The sequence below is a fragment of the Pungitius pungitius genome, chromosome 3, assembly GCF_949316345.1.
Source record: "Pungitius pungitius chromosome 3, fPunPun2.1, whole genome shotgun sequence".
NCBI lineage: Eukaryota > Metazoa > Chordata > Actinopteri > Perciformes > Gasterosteidae > Pungitius > Pungitius pungitius.
The window spans coordinates 2,182,859-2,199,503 of NC_084902.1; the positions used below are offsets into that span (position 1 = coordinate 2,182,859).

The 16,645-nt window shown below is 49.0% G+C and overlaps 1 protein-coding gene across 2 annotated transcripts; it reads right to left on the minus strand.

Moving 5' to 3' along the window:
- Window positions 1–33: 33 nt before the first annotated feature.
- On the minus strand, window positions 34–16,311 carry acsl3a (acyl-CoA synthetase long chain family member 3a). 2 transcript variants are annotated; one of them, XM_037461825.2, is made up of 15 exons: window positions 16,204–16,311; window positions 12,173–12,645; window positions 11,493–11,670; window positions 10,126–10,235; window positions 9,493–9,631; window positions 7,734–7,881; window positions 6,464–6,587; window positions 6,288–6,359; window positions 4,479–4,618; window positions 4,210–4,382; window positions 3,253–3,327; window positions 2,692–2,883; window positions 2,366–2,480; window positions 1,663–1,820; window positions 34–1,577 (listed from the first exon to the last, which is right to left on the minus strand). In XM_037461825.2, the coding sequence occupies exons 2-15, from the start codon at window positions 12,545–12,547 to the stop codon at window positions 1,420–1,422; spliced, it is 2,157 nt and encodes a 718-aa protein (XP_037317722.2). In that variant the 5' UTR covers window positions 12,548–12,645; window positions 16,204–16,311; the 3' UTR covers window positions 34–1,419. The 2 variants fall into 2 exon arrangements, with proteins under 2 accessions (XP_037317722.2, XP_062417009.1); XM_062561025.1 differs by lacking the exon at window positions 16,204–16,311 and adding an exon at window positions 13,467–13,579.
- Between the last annotated feature and the right edge of the window lie 334 nt (window positions 16,312–16,645).

The window sequence follows — 16,645 nt, forward strand, 5'->3', positions numbered from 1 at the left end:
CTTTTTATTCCAAATGAAGGATTTCCTTTCAACTTCACGTCTCCATATACCTTTAATAATATACATGACGAGCATTGATGTCACTTGTGAGTAATTGCCACTGAATGAATAAACAAATGTCATCACATGAGAATCTTTTTAGTCATTTAGGCACCAATTCCACACCCAGATTCAATTAAGTCCACTTGGTTACGTTACATTTATGCACAACAATAAAAACACTCCTGCATGTAGACCGAACACAATCTTTATTTACTTCATTTGGGGTCATTTTTCAAATAGCAAATTACAAATAAATAGTTGGATACACTTCTGTTACGAGGCAGGAGTAGAGCTCACAAAAATAAAACCGGTCACTGAAGCTGCAGTCATAAAAGAGGCTGAACACGTGTTTCTCCTGCGTAACACACGTGTGTGTGTGTGTGTTCCGTGACAGGCTGGAAAGGAATCGTAGAGGCGTGACTCAGAATCACGAGAGAAGGCAGCAGGTGTCACGCGTGAGGTGTGCACGTCACCCGCACACACACACACACACACACACACAGAAAAAACCCAACCTCGTCACAGTGCGCCTCTTTGTTCCAAACCCGCTTGATTTCTCTGTAATCAATGGCCTTATTTGGTGGTGAATGATCCATTTTTGCGTTGCACTGGGATTTATCAAACGTGACATTGATTACACAGTCATTTGGACTGTAAAAACAACCAAGTGCATGTGACTTCTGCACATTAAAAAGTATATCACCGTAGGAAAATGCAATAGACCAAACAGCAAGAGCATCTTTGTTTCTTTTCTTTTTGAATAAGAATATTAGGGTCCATTTGTCACGACCTTAATGTTGATGACTCTTGACCTCGGCAGTGTTTTCTTCACCAAAGCGGCTCTTATGACTCTTTGTGCTTTTTGGTGCCGACGGGAGAGGCGTCCCACGGCCGTGAGAGTCAAAGTCCCCACTGCGGGTGGGAGACAAGTACTCAAAACAATGTGGACAAATAGAAGAAACCAAAAAAAAAAAAAAAGGACTTGACCCGTCTCCCGACCTGCAGGAAAGAAGGAAAACCTTCGTGTTAAAAGAAGCAGATGAACTCGGAGGAGAGATTTAACCGATCGAATGTCACATCGGCGCCAAGCAACGTGTCCGTCGAGCGGAGCGTCTCGCTTTGGCCCCCAGAAGGAGTTCAACAGACAACACCAGCTGTTTCATAACTCACATCTGGAACAATAAAGAATCCCCCGCAACGAGGTCGTACACCTGGGCTAATGGAAAAAAAGGAGGGAGGGGCGGGGGGAAGAAGTGTTTTTCTTGGGATTCATCACAGATTCAGGTCTCTTGTGTTCGCGGGGCAAGGAGGGGGGGCGGGGGGGGGGGGCAGTGAGAGGGCAGCGGGGATAGATCGGAGTGCTGGTCTGTGCTTTGTTCACTTCCCGCCGTACATCCTCTCGATGTCGTCCCGGTAGCGCGTCTTCAGCTCCTTGCGCTTGAGCTTGAAGGCGTCGGTGACCAGGCCCGTCTCGGGGGTCCACGGCTCCGCGCTCAGGCAGATCTTGCGAGGGACCTCGAAGCGCTCCAGCTGGGCTGCGACGGGGGAGGGGGGGGAGACGACGAGGCGTTAGCCGGAGCCCACTCGGAAGAGCGGAAAAAAAAGGAAACCTCTCCTCACCTGCTAGAGCGGCCTCCGTGATGGCCTTGAGGACCAGCTCCTCCACGGCTTCGCTGCCGCACAGCTCCTCGCCGGAGCCCCGGATGCCGTACTGCTCGGCCAGGGCCGACAGCTGCTTCTGATTGGGCACCACGAAGCCGATCACGTAGGCCTCATTGCTGCAGAGCGGGAGGACAGGGGACGCCCGAGCGGAGGGACGTCAATGAGAAGAAGAGCAGCTCTTAACTGACATTTGATTCCCGTAAAAGGGAATGGAAACATTCCCCAGCAGGTTTTCTGCTCACAATCAAAGCTTCTGTTTACATTCAGTGTCACCTGAAGACATCATGTTGGATTCAACAAAGATCTGTTTGACTCTAAATGGACCATAATCTACTAAATCAACATCATGCTGCATTGAAGAAGACTTGGAACTTAGAGCTTGAGACCATAAACTCATGTTTACTGAGGGAACTAATTTAGAAGGTCATTTCATCATAGACCTCTATGGGACCAGAGGAGTGACGATCAGGAGAAAGAGTGCAGCTTAAACACATTAGGGCTGTTTTACATCCTGTTTTATTCCCATTCGTAACAACTGTACCCGGATATACGAAGCGTGATCGTCTGCCATATTGAAGCTTGAACATTTCGCCCATACTGGAGCAGAATTCTCACGTCTGCGCCAACACACACACACACACACCCACACAGGAACACCCACCTGTTGGCGTAGGCACAGATGTTGTCGACCAGAGGGCAGTTCTTCAACATGGCCTCCACCTTCCCCAGAGAGACGTACTCTCCCGCCTGCAGCTTCACCAGGTCTTTCTTCCTATCTGAGAAGCACAGCCGAGAACACGCCGATCCGCTTCGGGTCAACAGGGCCGCGGAGGCGTTGTGCGTTGCGTGATGTACAATCTGATTTGTTTTAAAAAGGCCACACGATGTGGATGGAAGTTGGAGTCCGGAGCGATGATGTTGATGCAAAGACAGATTACCCCGCGGTCCTGTGAGCAACCGCACACCCCTCCACCCGCCCCTCCTCACCGATGATCTTGAGGCAGCCGTCGTGGTGAAACTCTCCGATGTCTCCGGTGCAGAACCATCTCTGGCCGTTCTCGTCGACGAAGAAGTCTTCTTGGTTTTTCGCCTCGTTCTTGTAGTATCCCATGGTGACGTTGGGCCCGCCAATCAGGATCTCTCCTCTGGGATGTGGCCTGTCGGTTTTACGGTAACCGCCTGAAAGCGGGATTGTAAAAAAGGAATGAAAAAGCAATAACATTTTTTTAAAACCTGCAGTTTTCTGGATTCTGCAACAGAATAAAAATAAGAAAACCTGACGTACTGGTTCATTTCTGCTCCGTCAACCGATAAACCAGATAACTATCAACATTTAGAGTGTAATAAAAGTGAGTTATGATCCCTCGCGTAAAAAAGGATGGAAGTGTACGGGAAGGAATGAGAAGAATGCTTTTCCTTACAAGGTTCTGTCTCTGTCCTCTGGGTTAACGGGGGATGGAACCCAGGAAAAGAACCCATGTGACCTGTTTCCTTTAATGAATATTATGGATATCATATCTGTGTGTGTGTGTGTGTGGTGTCACTCACCTTCCACCCAGTCTTTGAGTTTGATCTCGCAGCAAACCAGCGGCCCGCCGACTCGCCCAGTGCTGTAATCCCACACTAGAACGGGACAAATCACACGTCATCGGGGGCGCTGATCGTTTGGCACGACATTTGTCGCCATAGCGACGTCACTCCCCACATCCCAAAGGATGTGTTGCAGACCGCGGCCAAGAGTTCTAAACCGCGGAGGGTTCGGCCCGTCTGGGAAACGCTGGAGGACCTTTGTTTTTGATTTTTTTTCTTTTTCCGGCGGGCAAATGTGTGGTAAATGAAAGCTAATATATCAGGTCATATAAAGGTTAAGAAAAACGAATAATGGGACCGCCGTCTCCACCACAGATACGAGCGGCACATCGTCAGGAGGAAAGAAAATGATTTCCCAGCCAAGTGAGGAATGTCTTGAGTTTTTGTCGTTATTTCACAAAACATGACCTCAAATCTCTTCATTTCCCAACAGGCTAAAAATGTGACGTTAATTTAGCTCTCGGGGATTTGTCGCTAGTGTTGATTGTGTCCTCAAGCGTCTTCTATCGCAAATGATTCCCTAAACAGCACAACAATGTGCAACTTTTTTTCCCAGGTAATTAATCTTCATTTAGAGCTAATTTCTTCTTAAATTTAATTCTAATTAAATAACCTACAGAGCTTTCCTTTTCTTTTCTTTTTTTCAGTTAGCTCAGTGCTAACATCTTGATGCTAATTTCATCATGCTCACCGGCAGAGTTTAGTGCGTTAGCATGCTAACATTTGCTAATTGGCAATAAACATTAAAGCTGAGGCTGATGGGTCATTCCTCTGATTCGTCCCAGGATATATATACATATATATATATATATATATATATATATATATCCATATATATTTATTATTATGCTATTTTCCCTAAAGCCGGTACAATCTAACCACGCCACGTTCTCCCGGACTCCCGTCGCCGCTCACGTTCGCTGATGGTCCCGGCTCCGCAGGTCTCCGTCAGGCCGTAGCCCTGACCCACCGGGCAGCAGAAACACACGTTCATGAAGCGCTGCGTGGCGGCGGAGAGCGGCGCGCCGCCCGACAGCAGCACCCGCGTCCGACCCCCCAGCAGGGAGCGCACTTTGGCGAACACCAGCCTGGACGGACGCAAAGCAGAAGAAGAAGGAGTCCAGGGAAGGAGTCTAGGGGAAGAGAAGCCGGGGAGGCCGCGAAGAGGGGGTCAACGAACGCACCTGTCGCACAGCGGGGTGCTGTTTCCTTTGGCCAGCTGCTCCAGCTTGTAGTTGTACGCCAGAGTGAAGAGCGTTCTCTGGACGCGGCTCATCTCCTCCACCTTGGCCATCACGTTCTTGTAGATGCGGTCCATTATCTCCTGGAACCCGAGATGGAGGGGAGGAAGCAGGAGAGGAGGTGAGACGCAAGCCGAGGCAACGTGATCGACTGAGAGGAGGATGAGATGGACATGGACACGGCTGAGGGGGGAGAACTTATCTTCTCTGCAAAAAAAAAATAAAGGTTTGAGATATGAGGTGCAGATCCGCCCAACCGGAGCTGCAGCAGCTTAGAGCGGAGAATCCTCCAGATAAAACCAAAGTATTGGATCTTCATCACGAAGGGGGAGACGGTTGGAATATCTTTCAAATTTGTGACTAGTTTTCTTTTAATTAAACAAACACAAAAAGGAAGCTGAAGTCCATCAGGACCAGCTCTGGATTGTCAGAGCTCGTTAAAAAAAAAACCCCAGAACGTCTCTTAATGAGGTCCAGAGGAACACAACGTTGGATACACATGCTCTTCTTTTGGTCTTAATCACAAGGGACCAAACCAGAAGAAAACAGAGGGAATACACAAGTAGTCTGTTTGTAGACCCACCAGAAAGTAAAGCGAGGGCTTTATACACTTTATTATATTAAATATATATATTTATATATATGCGTCTCAGTGGTTTGCTCAGTGTGTTCGGTGCAACTTCAGAGAGACGAGGCCGACTGGTGAGAGGAACGCAAACGGTGCTGAGAAAGACATCAAAGACATGAACGACATTTAGATTAACTCCCGACTGACTGCAGAGGAGAGAATTAAATGCACACATCAAGAAGAGTGTCCGCGAAAGCAGGACTTAAATGAAATAAATGGGGGAAAGGGCACCAACCAAAAACAATAATAACAAAAAAACAGCTGGCCCAGTGCATGTGTGTGTGTGTGTGTGTGTGTGTGTGTGAGTGAGTGTCTGTCGCTGATGCAGTGAGAGAGGAAGTCGACACAGGATTTACGCAGCAGTCCGTTGTCATATCACAACAGTTTGTACGTGTGTGTGTGTGTGTTTGTGTGTCTGTGTGTCGTGGGGATAACCACATGGGGGTTTCTCACGTTCTGTTTACAGCTGTGAATGGTTCCAGACACTGGGGCCCTTCTGCCCTTTACACTGCGACCACTGGGATGGGGGGGTAGAAACTAGGGAGAAACTAGCCGGCGAGTGGAATTGTGATTTCTTATTCCTTGACGTCAGCGGTTGAGTTAAAGCTACGTCGTGTCTTCATATATATGTTGTATGTAAACCACATCCAGAGTTCTATCCCCCTCCTGTTTGTGGTTCCTCTTTGTGGTTCCCTCACTTCCCGGGGTTCATGATCACGTGACTACGAACTGGTTGATAGAATCGATGTGTTTCGGGATACACGGCCACAGACGTTTAGGAACAGCCTGACATTAAATTGTAAACTCCCTCCTGAGCTTACAAAGCACTTAAGGAGGGTGGGACCTCCATCGCCGACTAAATAAATACAGCCGCGCCGGGTTTTGAGCACAAGCCCCTCCCGGCGACGATGCTGTTCCATCCCCTGGGCGTTTTAAACATTGCTCAGCGATGAAAGAGCAGAAACGGTCCTGCCGTAGGAGGCAGACAGCTTGTACGTCACGGCCCCCGACCCCCCCCCCCCCCCCCCCCTCCCCTCTGGGGACACCGTCCAGCAGGCCTAAACAAGCAGCTCGCACTCATTCCAGTGAGAGACGGTGGACGCGGAGGATGTGAGGGGACGTACCGGGACGGCTGCCATCAGGGTGGGCCGCAGGGCGCTGGTGTCTCCCTTGCTTCCTCTCTTGATCTTGGTCGACTTTGGGAGGGGAAGAAGAAGCGCAGTGTTCGACGGTTCAAATCCCATTTCGCAACATTAGCGTAACTGATGTATTCAGCAGAGGAGGAATGGGTCCAGGTTACCTGGTCGGCCAGAGTCTGAGGTGAGGAGTAGCCGATCCTGCAGCCGTGAGCAACGCACACCAGCTCGGCACTGAGCTCCAGCACGTGGGCGAGAGGCAGGTATCCGATGTACGTGTCCTCCTCGCTGTGAACACGCCAGTGGTCAGCGCCAAAGAGGTCATCTCACTCCGATGCGTGTTAATAAGAAACCAACATGATCTCTGGAGCCATAGTCTCTTTCAGATGAATAAATACGGGCCACCTTTTCCTTTGCTCCGACTTAAAACTAATCTACTGTAAGTTCACTAAGCCCCACCCCTAAAACAGACCGGCCAATCATATCGCAGCATCGGCCACCGTCCCATGACCTGCAGTCTTGTGCAGTCTACTCGGATTCTATTGTCTTTCACGCGTTTTTAGTGGATTTGGAGCTAATCAGGCGGATTTAACTAGCGTATCATTAACTAGCATAGCATTAACTAGTGTGTTATTAACTAGCGTAGCATTAACTAGCGTAGCATTAAATAGTGTATCATTAACTAGCGTAGCATTAACTAGCGTATCATTAACTAGCGTAGCATTAACTAAAGTAGCATTAACTAGTGCTAGCAGTGTAGCGTATAGTTCCTGAACAGGAACAGTGTTGTTTCTTAACTCAATTGTCTTCTGTCTTGATCTTCAGGTGAAACTGGTTAACTTTTTCTAATGCCACCTCTTGATTGATCTTTTATAACTTCCTGAATATCTGATTCAACCGTTCCAAAGGGAGGGGCTTGGTGAAGGATCCAATGTATTACTCAACACACACACAGAAGAATTCTATCACTGAGATTATAACATCCGCGACTTAACCTCCATCTATCTACCCCTAACTCCCACCCTCCCGATTATTTCCATCGCTCACACTCCCTTTCTTCTGCATTTCCTTCCACCGCCACCTCGTGGGAGAAAGCTCGTTTTTCCCTTTGTTTTAATGTAAAACTCCACCGTTAGATGTTAGTCAGAAAGGACAGTAGTTTAGGCAGCGCTAGGCTAGCTATTTACACTTGTTTACGGCCTTTATGCTAAGCTAGGCTAAGAGGATGCCAGCTGTAAAAGATTTTTGACAAAAATCTTTGTTGGTAGAATATTAGTATGTTTTCTGGACAAAACCTCACAAAATATTCGACTTTTAATGGCGAGCAATACAGTAATTGTACCTGCAGATGATCCATTTAACACAAAAAGTAACAACAAACATCAAATCTGACCACACAAAATGTGTGTGTAGATCCGAGCGTGGGTGGCCTACCTCAGGTTGGGTATCCTCTCGGCCATGCCCGTGATGCCGGCGATGACGTTGCTATGGGAGATCATGACGCCCTTCGGTACGCCCGTGGATCCGCTGGTGTACATGATGACCGCGATGTCCGAGGGCAGCGGCGCCTCGCGCTCACGAGCTGTGAAAACACACACACGTACACACACACACACACACACACACACGTGAGCCTAATGCGACATAACCTGCATTCATGCATCGCCCGAGACAAGAACACAGAGCAACCGCTTCAAAAATGTTCATAAATCGTCCACAAAGACACACTGTTTGGATAAAGGATTCTGCGTGTTTAATGTTTTGTTGCATGAGTGCAGGATAAACATGATTAATAAAAGAAAAAGCACAGCGGCGTCAGAGGCCACGGAAATATTTAGTTCCCGAATTCGAATTGAGGCCCGAGTTCAAACGCGCCGGATGGAAAACAGTCAGCTGTGATATCAAACAACCGGGCCTCTCTTGGCACACCGGAGAGTTTGCGTCTGACTGCGCTGTCCCAAAAAAAACAACACCACGTCCCTCTCTCTCTCGTCTTCTGCTCTCCTCGGTCTCCGCCCTTTCATCGTGTCAGGACTCAAGCTGTGTACATGTGGCACTTATCTTATCTTCGGTTAATCCAGCTCTGACTATCGGCTTCGCGTGGGTCTGTTTGCTCTGGACTTCCTCTCATCTAGCAGGCCGAGGCCGCATTTTTGCATGGATGCAATCTTTGATAAGGAATCCAAGCATGTTTCCAGTAAACCCAAATGCGTAATGCAAACGAATCCTGCCATCAGGAAGAGAGGCAGAGAGAGAAAATATGCATTTTATTATTTAAGGAAGGTGTGAAAGGTAAAGATTTCACGTTCAAAGGCGCGTTGATTCAAGTTTAGCTTAGATTAGCGTAGCTTCCTATAAACACGATGAATAAATAACTGACATTTTGGTGTGTTACTGTTTTCATCAATGCAAACAGCTGTCAGTTAATTCATACAATTGTGCAAAGTGTACAAAAGGACTGCATGTTCGCACAACACAGCATCTAGCCGCAGGGCGTTAAAATTAATTAGAGGGTTTGGGTCCTTTGCACGCTGAGCTAAAGCCGAATAAGGACAAAAACAAAGGCCCCCGAAACTAAAACAACATCCAGAGGATGAAGGGCGGCATTAAATCACAGAGCAGTAACGAGGGGAGGGCCTCTCGTCTTCCTCTTTCCTCTCGCTCGGATGCGCGGCACGGAGGAGTGAGCGCTCTGAGAGTTGATGTCATGTGAAGTCAACAGTGCTGTGTATAAACACGAGCCTCCCCTATATCCCAGAGCTCCGTCCTCCCTCCCCAAGCCTACTTCCTTCCCCTCTTTATCTGCGCGGGACCCACTGCCAGCTCCTCTGGTTTTGGGTCAGCTCGGTTCAAGAGTGGGCGACGACCTCTCGCCAATCCGTCCAATCCACCCGCCGGATGAGCATCGCATCGGCCGTAATCTGAGGCAGATGTGAGCACTTCCTCATTCACATGACCTAGCGGGACCGATACCAATCCGCCCCCACCGTGGCCACCCTACCGAGAGAGGGACTCTCTGCCGCTAACCTCGCTAAGCTATTCGCTGTCGTGGCTTGTTCGCAAAGGCCTGTCTCCAAAAACTGTTTGGTGGATGAAAAAAATGATTCATACAAGTATATAAAAAATGGTGTCCCACAAGGGTTCATATTGGGTCCTATTTTTTTTTTTTTCGCTCAGTCAGCTGATTCCTCACCGTTCTGCGGCCTGGCTCCCAGCTTCTGAACAGCCGCCATGTTGTGGACGCTGATGCCGCGGGGGTAGCCGGGCCACGAGGTCGGCGTGCTGTCCACTACAATGATGTGCTGCAGCCTCGGGACTTCAAATAGGATGGGCTGGGCAAGCACACACACACACACACAGACACACACACACAGGTAACTGAAACATCTTCAGCGACATTTGTTCTCAGAGGGGTTGGTGGGAAAGGAGGAGGGTCTGTGTTTATGATGAAGAGGGCGATGAATTGCCAGAGCGATTGAACCCGTCCAAAAGAGTCCTCGACATTCAGCAGGCGCACTTCTCCAGACAGTTGCCCTCATATTATTGTTGTAGTTACACAAAGCAGAGAAGCACAGTGAAGTAAACACACCATCAATTACTCCGCTTTTTATCGGCAGCGATATACTTTGTGTATGAAGGAAAATCTATCTATAAATATAATATTGTCATATTTGGACATTGATGTTTTTAGGACAGGACTATTTTGGAGCATAAGCTGTTCACTGCTTCTATGTCTCATTTACCTGGTTGGTTCTGACCTGCAGAACTAACCTACACACAGTAGTGAGTCACGACCCGGGCTGAATACCACGAGGAGTCTTCTCACCTTCAGTCTGGTCTCCAGGAGCTCTCTGCTGGTGATGATGTGCGTGACCTGAGTCTCATTCAGCCCGTGAGCGATGGCCGGACCTCCCAGGGTGGAATAAAGAGTGACCACTGCAATGCACACACACACACACACACACACACACACACACACACACACACACACACACACAGCACAACAGTCACGTGGTTCATCACTCATATGCATAATGTAACCATGAAATGTAAAAGTATAAGTGTGGAGACGGATCATGTAGGTGCACATCTCCAGCCCTCTGATCTGCCCCCCCCCCACATTTATTACATTAATCGCAAGACGCCTGATCATTCCAATCATCCCACCCACAGTTCCACAGACTTTGAGGAGCGCTTCAGGGCCGTCCCACAGTCCTGCAGCCTTTGTCCCCGGGGGAATTACCCACAGTTCCTAGCGGTGTGACGTTTAAACACTGGGCTACCAGTGGAAGAAGGTCACGTAGGAGAAAGTAAGCTAAGATGCCGGCTCATTGGTGTTGGGCCCGTTGTATATAAAACACTTAGGATTCTGACCTTGTTTAATAAACAAGTGAATGGATTATTTGAAAAGATCACCAGGGTTTATGGGACGGGGCCTGGAGCTCCGACACTTCCTGCTCCGCTGCCTTGTGTGCGCGAGTGAGAGTGGACGAGGGCCATGACACCTCCAGCCGTGAGACCTAAACACTGCGCCGGGCCACACAGACGCACACACTCACGTGCGCACACGCACGGACACACAGCAGGGCCATTGCTCCCCTCTGCAGCCTCGTGGTGAACATGTTTAATGCTGCGTCCTTCGTGCGTGTGACACCTTCACGGGACACAACTTTGTCGGATTCACGCAACCACAACTTTTAATGGGGTTTAGGAAAATAGCCTGAAAGCCTTTGGACAAAGAGCCAATAAACACACACACACACACACACACACAGAGCAAGTGTTTTAGTTCACTGGGGGGCCTTTGGCTGACTCCTTGATGCCTCTGTCAACATCAGATGCTCACGTAGACTCTCTCTTCTGACGCCATCGACCCCCCCCCTCAACAGGAAACAGTTCTTTAAGGGGTTTTAGAAACTCTTGTGACTGCTGTTGAATGACTCATGTGGACTCGATGGTTTTGGGGGTCGACAGCCTTCACACTTCTGACTGTGATTGAAAAGAAAAAGATGACGAGAGGACGACGGAACCGGAATCCTTTGATTTAAAAATGAGCTCAGCTGTATTTTATTCACCTTGTGTCCGTTTCCCATGAGTCTGATGCTTCTTAAATATGACGGACATCCACAGCCCGGAAGACAGCGATGCTGCCCCCCCCCCCCCTCCCTCTCCCTCACCCTCACACACACTCACAGGGGAAGTTGTACATGAAGCACGCCTGCGCGGCGACGATCCACTCGGCCCGCGTCTCGCAGAAGATGGCCACGTTGCTTTTGGGCCGCTGGCCGAGCGCCGCCAGGCCGCCGCCCAGCTGGGACGCGGCTGTGTGGATTTCCTCGTAGGAGAGCCAGCGGTACTCCCCCAGAACCACCTGCAGAGGGGGGGGGGGGGGGGGGGGGGTCGGATGGAGAAGCGTGGTTAGATTTTGATCACAGAGAAGGGTTCAGCCCGGGTATCCGGTGACCTCTTTTTATAAGAGCTGCATCCCAAGGTCACATGTCTGTGGTGTTTGGGGCATATTTAAAAGTCACAGGGCCTCCCTCCACTGACAGAAGAAACAAGAAGAAACCGTGAGCTTCTGCTGGCTCCTAGGGGTTAATAGACAGTAGTGCACACAAACACACACACACGCCGTCATGATGACTGTACACGACACACAAACAGCAGCTCCGGGCTAAACGGCTCAGAGGTGTTTCGACAGCGAGGTTTAACCGGATCGGAGGGATCAGTCCGCTGGGATTAACGAGGTAATCCAGACTCAGTAGCTTGTGCAAACGCCAGAAACACAACACAAATGCCGCTGCTGTACTGATGAGTCGTTAAGTGGATCATCTCCACATGTGTATAAATCTGTCTGAAAAGCCCTCCCTCACCTTCTTGAACAGCTTCCCGTTGCCCTGGCACTCGTCCTCCTCGCTGACCACCTCCCTCGTCCCCAGACAGTCCCTGTGAGGGAACCTCGTGGTCGCATACTCGAACATCTTGTCCAGGGTGTCCACGCCCGGGTGCAGCGAGGTCGCCAGCCTCCGGGCGGCGCTCACCGCTCGGTAGGGGCCCTCGGGGCGACCCGGCGCCGATCGGGCCTTCGGCGTCTTGGCCCGCTCTTCCTCGGAGCCGTGGCGCCCGCCGTCCGGTCCGGGGACGCGGCTGAGGATGTAGGAGGGCAGGAAGGTGACGGAGGTGTAGATCCACACCGCGAGGTGGAAGAGGAGCACCAGCACGGGGTTCAGGTCCTCCTTCTGCTTCATCTCGGTGGAGCTGTGAAGTCGGTCGCTCTTTATTCTTCGGTCCCCCTCGCTTTCTACCACAGAGCTCGGCTTAATGAAATGCCCACAGGTCCACGCTGCTGCAAAGCAAAACAACATTAAACTGGCGTTAGAGCATTAACATTTCATTGCTGAGCTGGTTTCAAAATAAGAGTGTGCCTGCGCTCATAACAATACACTTAAGGAGTCTCAAAACACAGCGATGAGACACCTGAGGTCTGGTGCTCTCGGGGAATAAGAAGGGACTTTTCTGTTATTGGCAAACCGAGATCCAACAAATGTTCCTTCTCCTTCTTCCTGCGGAGCGATCCAGAGATGACGGGGCGGGCCGAGAGAGGAACCGAGGAGCGCACAGCCCTACTGTACCGGTGATGTTCATCAGGACACACACACACACTCATTGCGGCTGTACTTCAGGAGCTGTCCAGAGTTCTGAACTGAGATCGGCGTTATCTCCTGACCACGCGGTGCAAAGCACCCTGGTGGAGCTGGTTCTCCATGCGGAAATGTTAAAGTAATTATTCTTTTGTACGAGTGGCAAAGATGAACGAGGACTTTGAGTTTTTGTGATGTCTGCCAACTCAAGTGTTTTACCAGTGTGAGAAATAACCGTTATGCTTCTAGATATTTCTACTCAGCTAAAACTTGGTCGTCTCGAAATGGTGTGAGAATCGACACACACACACACACACACACACACACACACACACACTCTCTCTCTCACCGTGTGAAGGCAGCACTAATATTACATTATTCATAGGAGGGAGAGGCTCATCTCGCTCCTGAAGCTGCCTCCATCCACTTGCTATACTGTCCTCTGACGTGCCCCCCCCCCCCCCCACAGCACTCGTCCCTCAAGTGTCCCTTTGAGACTCATAAATAAATCATATTTTTCCTTTACCAGCAGGGATCTCCCAGGCTACCATCTGTTCCCTGTGGGATGTGGACTCTGCGGCGCTGTTGTTCTGCTCGGTGTCTTGTTTCCAGCCCCGGAGGCCCCCCCCGCTAGAGCCTTCTCTGTCAAATCGGATTTGTTTTTTGCAAAAAGGAACTGGTAATTAAATGAGAGGCCGCAGAGAAGTAGTCTCGGCAACATGGCAACATAAACTATTGGGCAATAGGAGAAAGAACAGGGCATCTACAGGTAGATGGCGAAAGAACAACTTCAAAGAGGTGCTAGGCCGGAGATCTGTGGGCTAGCAGCTAACTATGCTAAGTGCAAACTCCAGGGAAAGGGCATACTAAGCCTCATGGTCTGTTTGACTCTAAATGGACCATAATTTACTAAATGAACTGATGCTGTATTGAAGAAGTCTTGAAACTGGATTGAAACCATAAACTCATGTTTACAATGTTTACTGAGGGAATAAATCAAGAGAGAAGTAGAGTCATTTCCTCATAGAGGTCTATGGGAGCAGAGGAGTCGCCCCCTGCTGGTCACTACACAGAAGTAGAGTCATTTCCTCATAGACGTCTATGGGAGCAGAGGAGTCGCCCCCTGCTGGTCACTACACAGAAGTAAAGTCATTTCCACATAGACGTCTATGGGAGCAGAGGAGTCGCCCCCTGCTGGTCACTACACAGAAGTAGAGTCATTTCCTCATAGACGTCTATGGGAGCAGAGGAGTCGCCCCCTGCTGGTCACTACACTGAAGTAGAGTCATTTCCTCATAGACGTCTATGGGAGCAGAGGAGTCGCCCCCTGGTGGTCACTACACAGAAGTAGAGTCATTTCCTCATAGACGTCTATGGGAGCAGAGGAGTCGCCCCCTGCTGGTCACTACACAGAAGTAGAGTCATTTCCTCATAGACGTCTATGGGAGCAGAGGAGTCGCCCTCTGCTGGTCATTAGGTAGAATGCAGCCTTATGAAATAAGACATTGGCTTCACTCTGCTGACCCGGAGGTCGACCCCGTCTGTATTCACCTGTGTGAGAGCACATGAGCAAACCAGGCGTGTACGCTCACGTGCACCAAAAGAATCTGGTCTAATCTCCGCAGTTTGTTACTCTGATGAGAAATTTCAGAGTAGATTACTTTTGTTTCCCAAGAGCAGAATGGATGGATTAATTGGGTAATGTTGTAACGCGGGGCACGTAGTGGTGGGGTGAGCTGGCGCGTGTGTGTGTTTGTTTGTTTCTGCGTTTGCTTCCTCGAAGAGCTGCTGTAAAAGGGCCCTTTTGTTCCCCGACGTCATCGAAGCTTTCGGCCCTGCAGCCTCGCAGAGGGTTCAACGTGGCCATTGTGGGGAAAAGAGTCCGGGGTCAGGCTGTGTGTGTGTGTGTGTGTGAAATGGAAGCATGTTTGTGCGTGGTCCCGTGGAGGTGCGTACACATTAACTGTCGCCTATTTGCCAAATTTGAAACATAGGGACGTAACCTGAGTGATTGCGCAAGCAAACGAGGCGGCTTTGGAGTCTGAGTTCAGCGAGAGAGCGAAAACACGGCGGGCGGATTAAGCGGATCAGGCCCGGATCGCCTTGTGTACAAAACATAAACCGCTGGACAGACTATTTCCCTTCCTCGTGCCTTTCTGAGAAAATATGGTTCCCCCAAATCAGGGTGACGAGTTTGACGGTGTCTGCGCGCGTGCGTCCAATCCAACCGGACCATTCCTTACAGGACAATAGCGTCTGTGTCCGCACAGTTTGAGGCGGCGGCGTTCAGTGACCGTGGTCTCGGCCCACTTCGAGTCTGCTGTGTTTTTTTTTTTTTTTACAAAAAAAAAGGTCATTTTAGAAGAAGGAACACAGCAGAGTGGTTACAGTTAGTGACGACTGTGGTGACAGAGGTTTCAATTCTGACCTTTTTTTGTAACAAGTGTTGTAAAAATGTTAGAAATTGTGTTTAACTATTTCTAGAAATATGTCTCGGTAAAATTTTGCTGGTGTTTAGAACAGAAAATATGCTCATTGCTATGAGTACAGCTTGTGAAATTCAAAAAAGTATAGTATTAATAGAAACATAAAATAATTTACAACATAGTATGGATTTAGAGGTGATTATGATGGAGAAACATAATAAATGTAATAATCTTAATAAACACATTAAGAAGTCATTAGAATTACATAACGTAAATGTAGATTTCTTTATAATAAACACGACATATTGAGGAGTCATCAAAATTTAGACACATAAAATAAATGTAGATTTTCTAATAATAAACACAACATTTGATGTTTTCACAAGCCATTATAATCAAGACACATATAATACATTTAATTGTCCTTATATTGGACCAGTCGCGCTGTCGGGGGTCAAACGCGCCATAGTGGCGTATGAACTTCCGGTTGGGATTTTTCAAAACAAAAGATTTCAAACACCCGTTGCGAAATCTCCGAGCGGCGTTAATGATTAATTCCACACCATGTATTAGGCGTCATCCATACGAGGCGACTAACACGTTATAAGACGTTTCGCGTGTCTGAAGAAGGCGAAAAAATGCATTATAACAGCAAAAAAATGTACTTTAAATGACAAAATAACCTAATATCACATTGGAAGTGCAATGTTCTCCCTTTTAAAAATACAGTTTTTTTGTTTACTTCGGGAGGGGGGGGGGGGTCGAAGGAGGACATTTGCAGAAACATCCCGCACATCTGGATAAAAACACAAACGAAAAAATAAAAAAAAAACTCACCACGGCTCCTCAGTTCATCCGGACCGAGTCGAGTCCCACCATCCAGCCGGCTCTCATCCGCGCGAGCCCGGAAGTGAGTGACACGCTCGTCGTGATGCTGGCTGTCGCGTTGGGAGCGAAGGGGTGAGGGAGGGAGGGAGGGAGGGGGGGGGGGGATTTCCTGCGTTGTGATTGGACCAGTTGAGGTGGTGCGTGCTGGGGGCCGGGTCAGGATGGAGAGGAGGTGACTGCATGGGGGGGGGGGGGGTTCAGAAGGAGCGTATTTCTGTCTTCCATATTAACTGAGGCACTTGTTACTTGTTGTACACTCATGGTTGCGGCACAGCAGTGGGATTGTGGTCTTATTTTTTAATCCCGTCGATGCGACATAATATTCCTACTGGGGAGGGTCAGGATAAAAGCCCCCACTAAGCCCAAAACACATGCAAGGTCACCGGGGGCC

Excerpts from the sequence above, each read along its gene's own strand:
- acsl3a (XM_062561025.1), bottom strand. The coding sequence starts at position 13,491 with ATGGTAGCCTGGGAGATCCCTGCTG. Across the intron at positions 9,632-10,125 it reads TCCTGGAGACCAGACTGAAG|CCCATCCTATTTGAAGTCCC; the intron begins GTGAGAAGACTC and ends GTGCTTGCCCAG. Across the intron at positions 7,882-9,492 it reads GGGAGCCAGGCCGCAGAACG|CTCGTGAGCGCGAGGCGCCG; the intron begins GTGAGGAATCAG and ends GTGTTTTCACAG.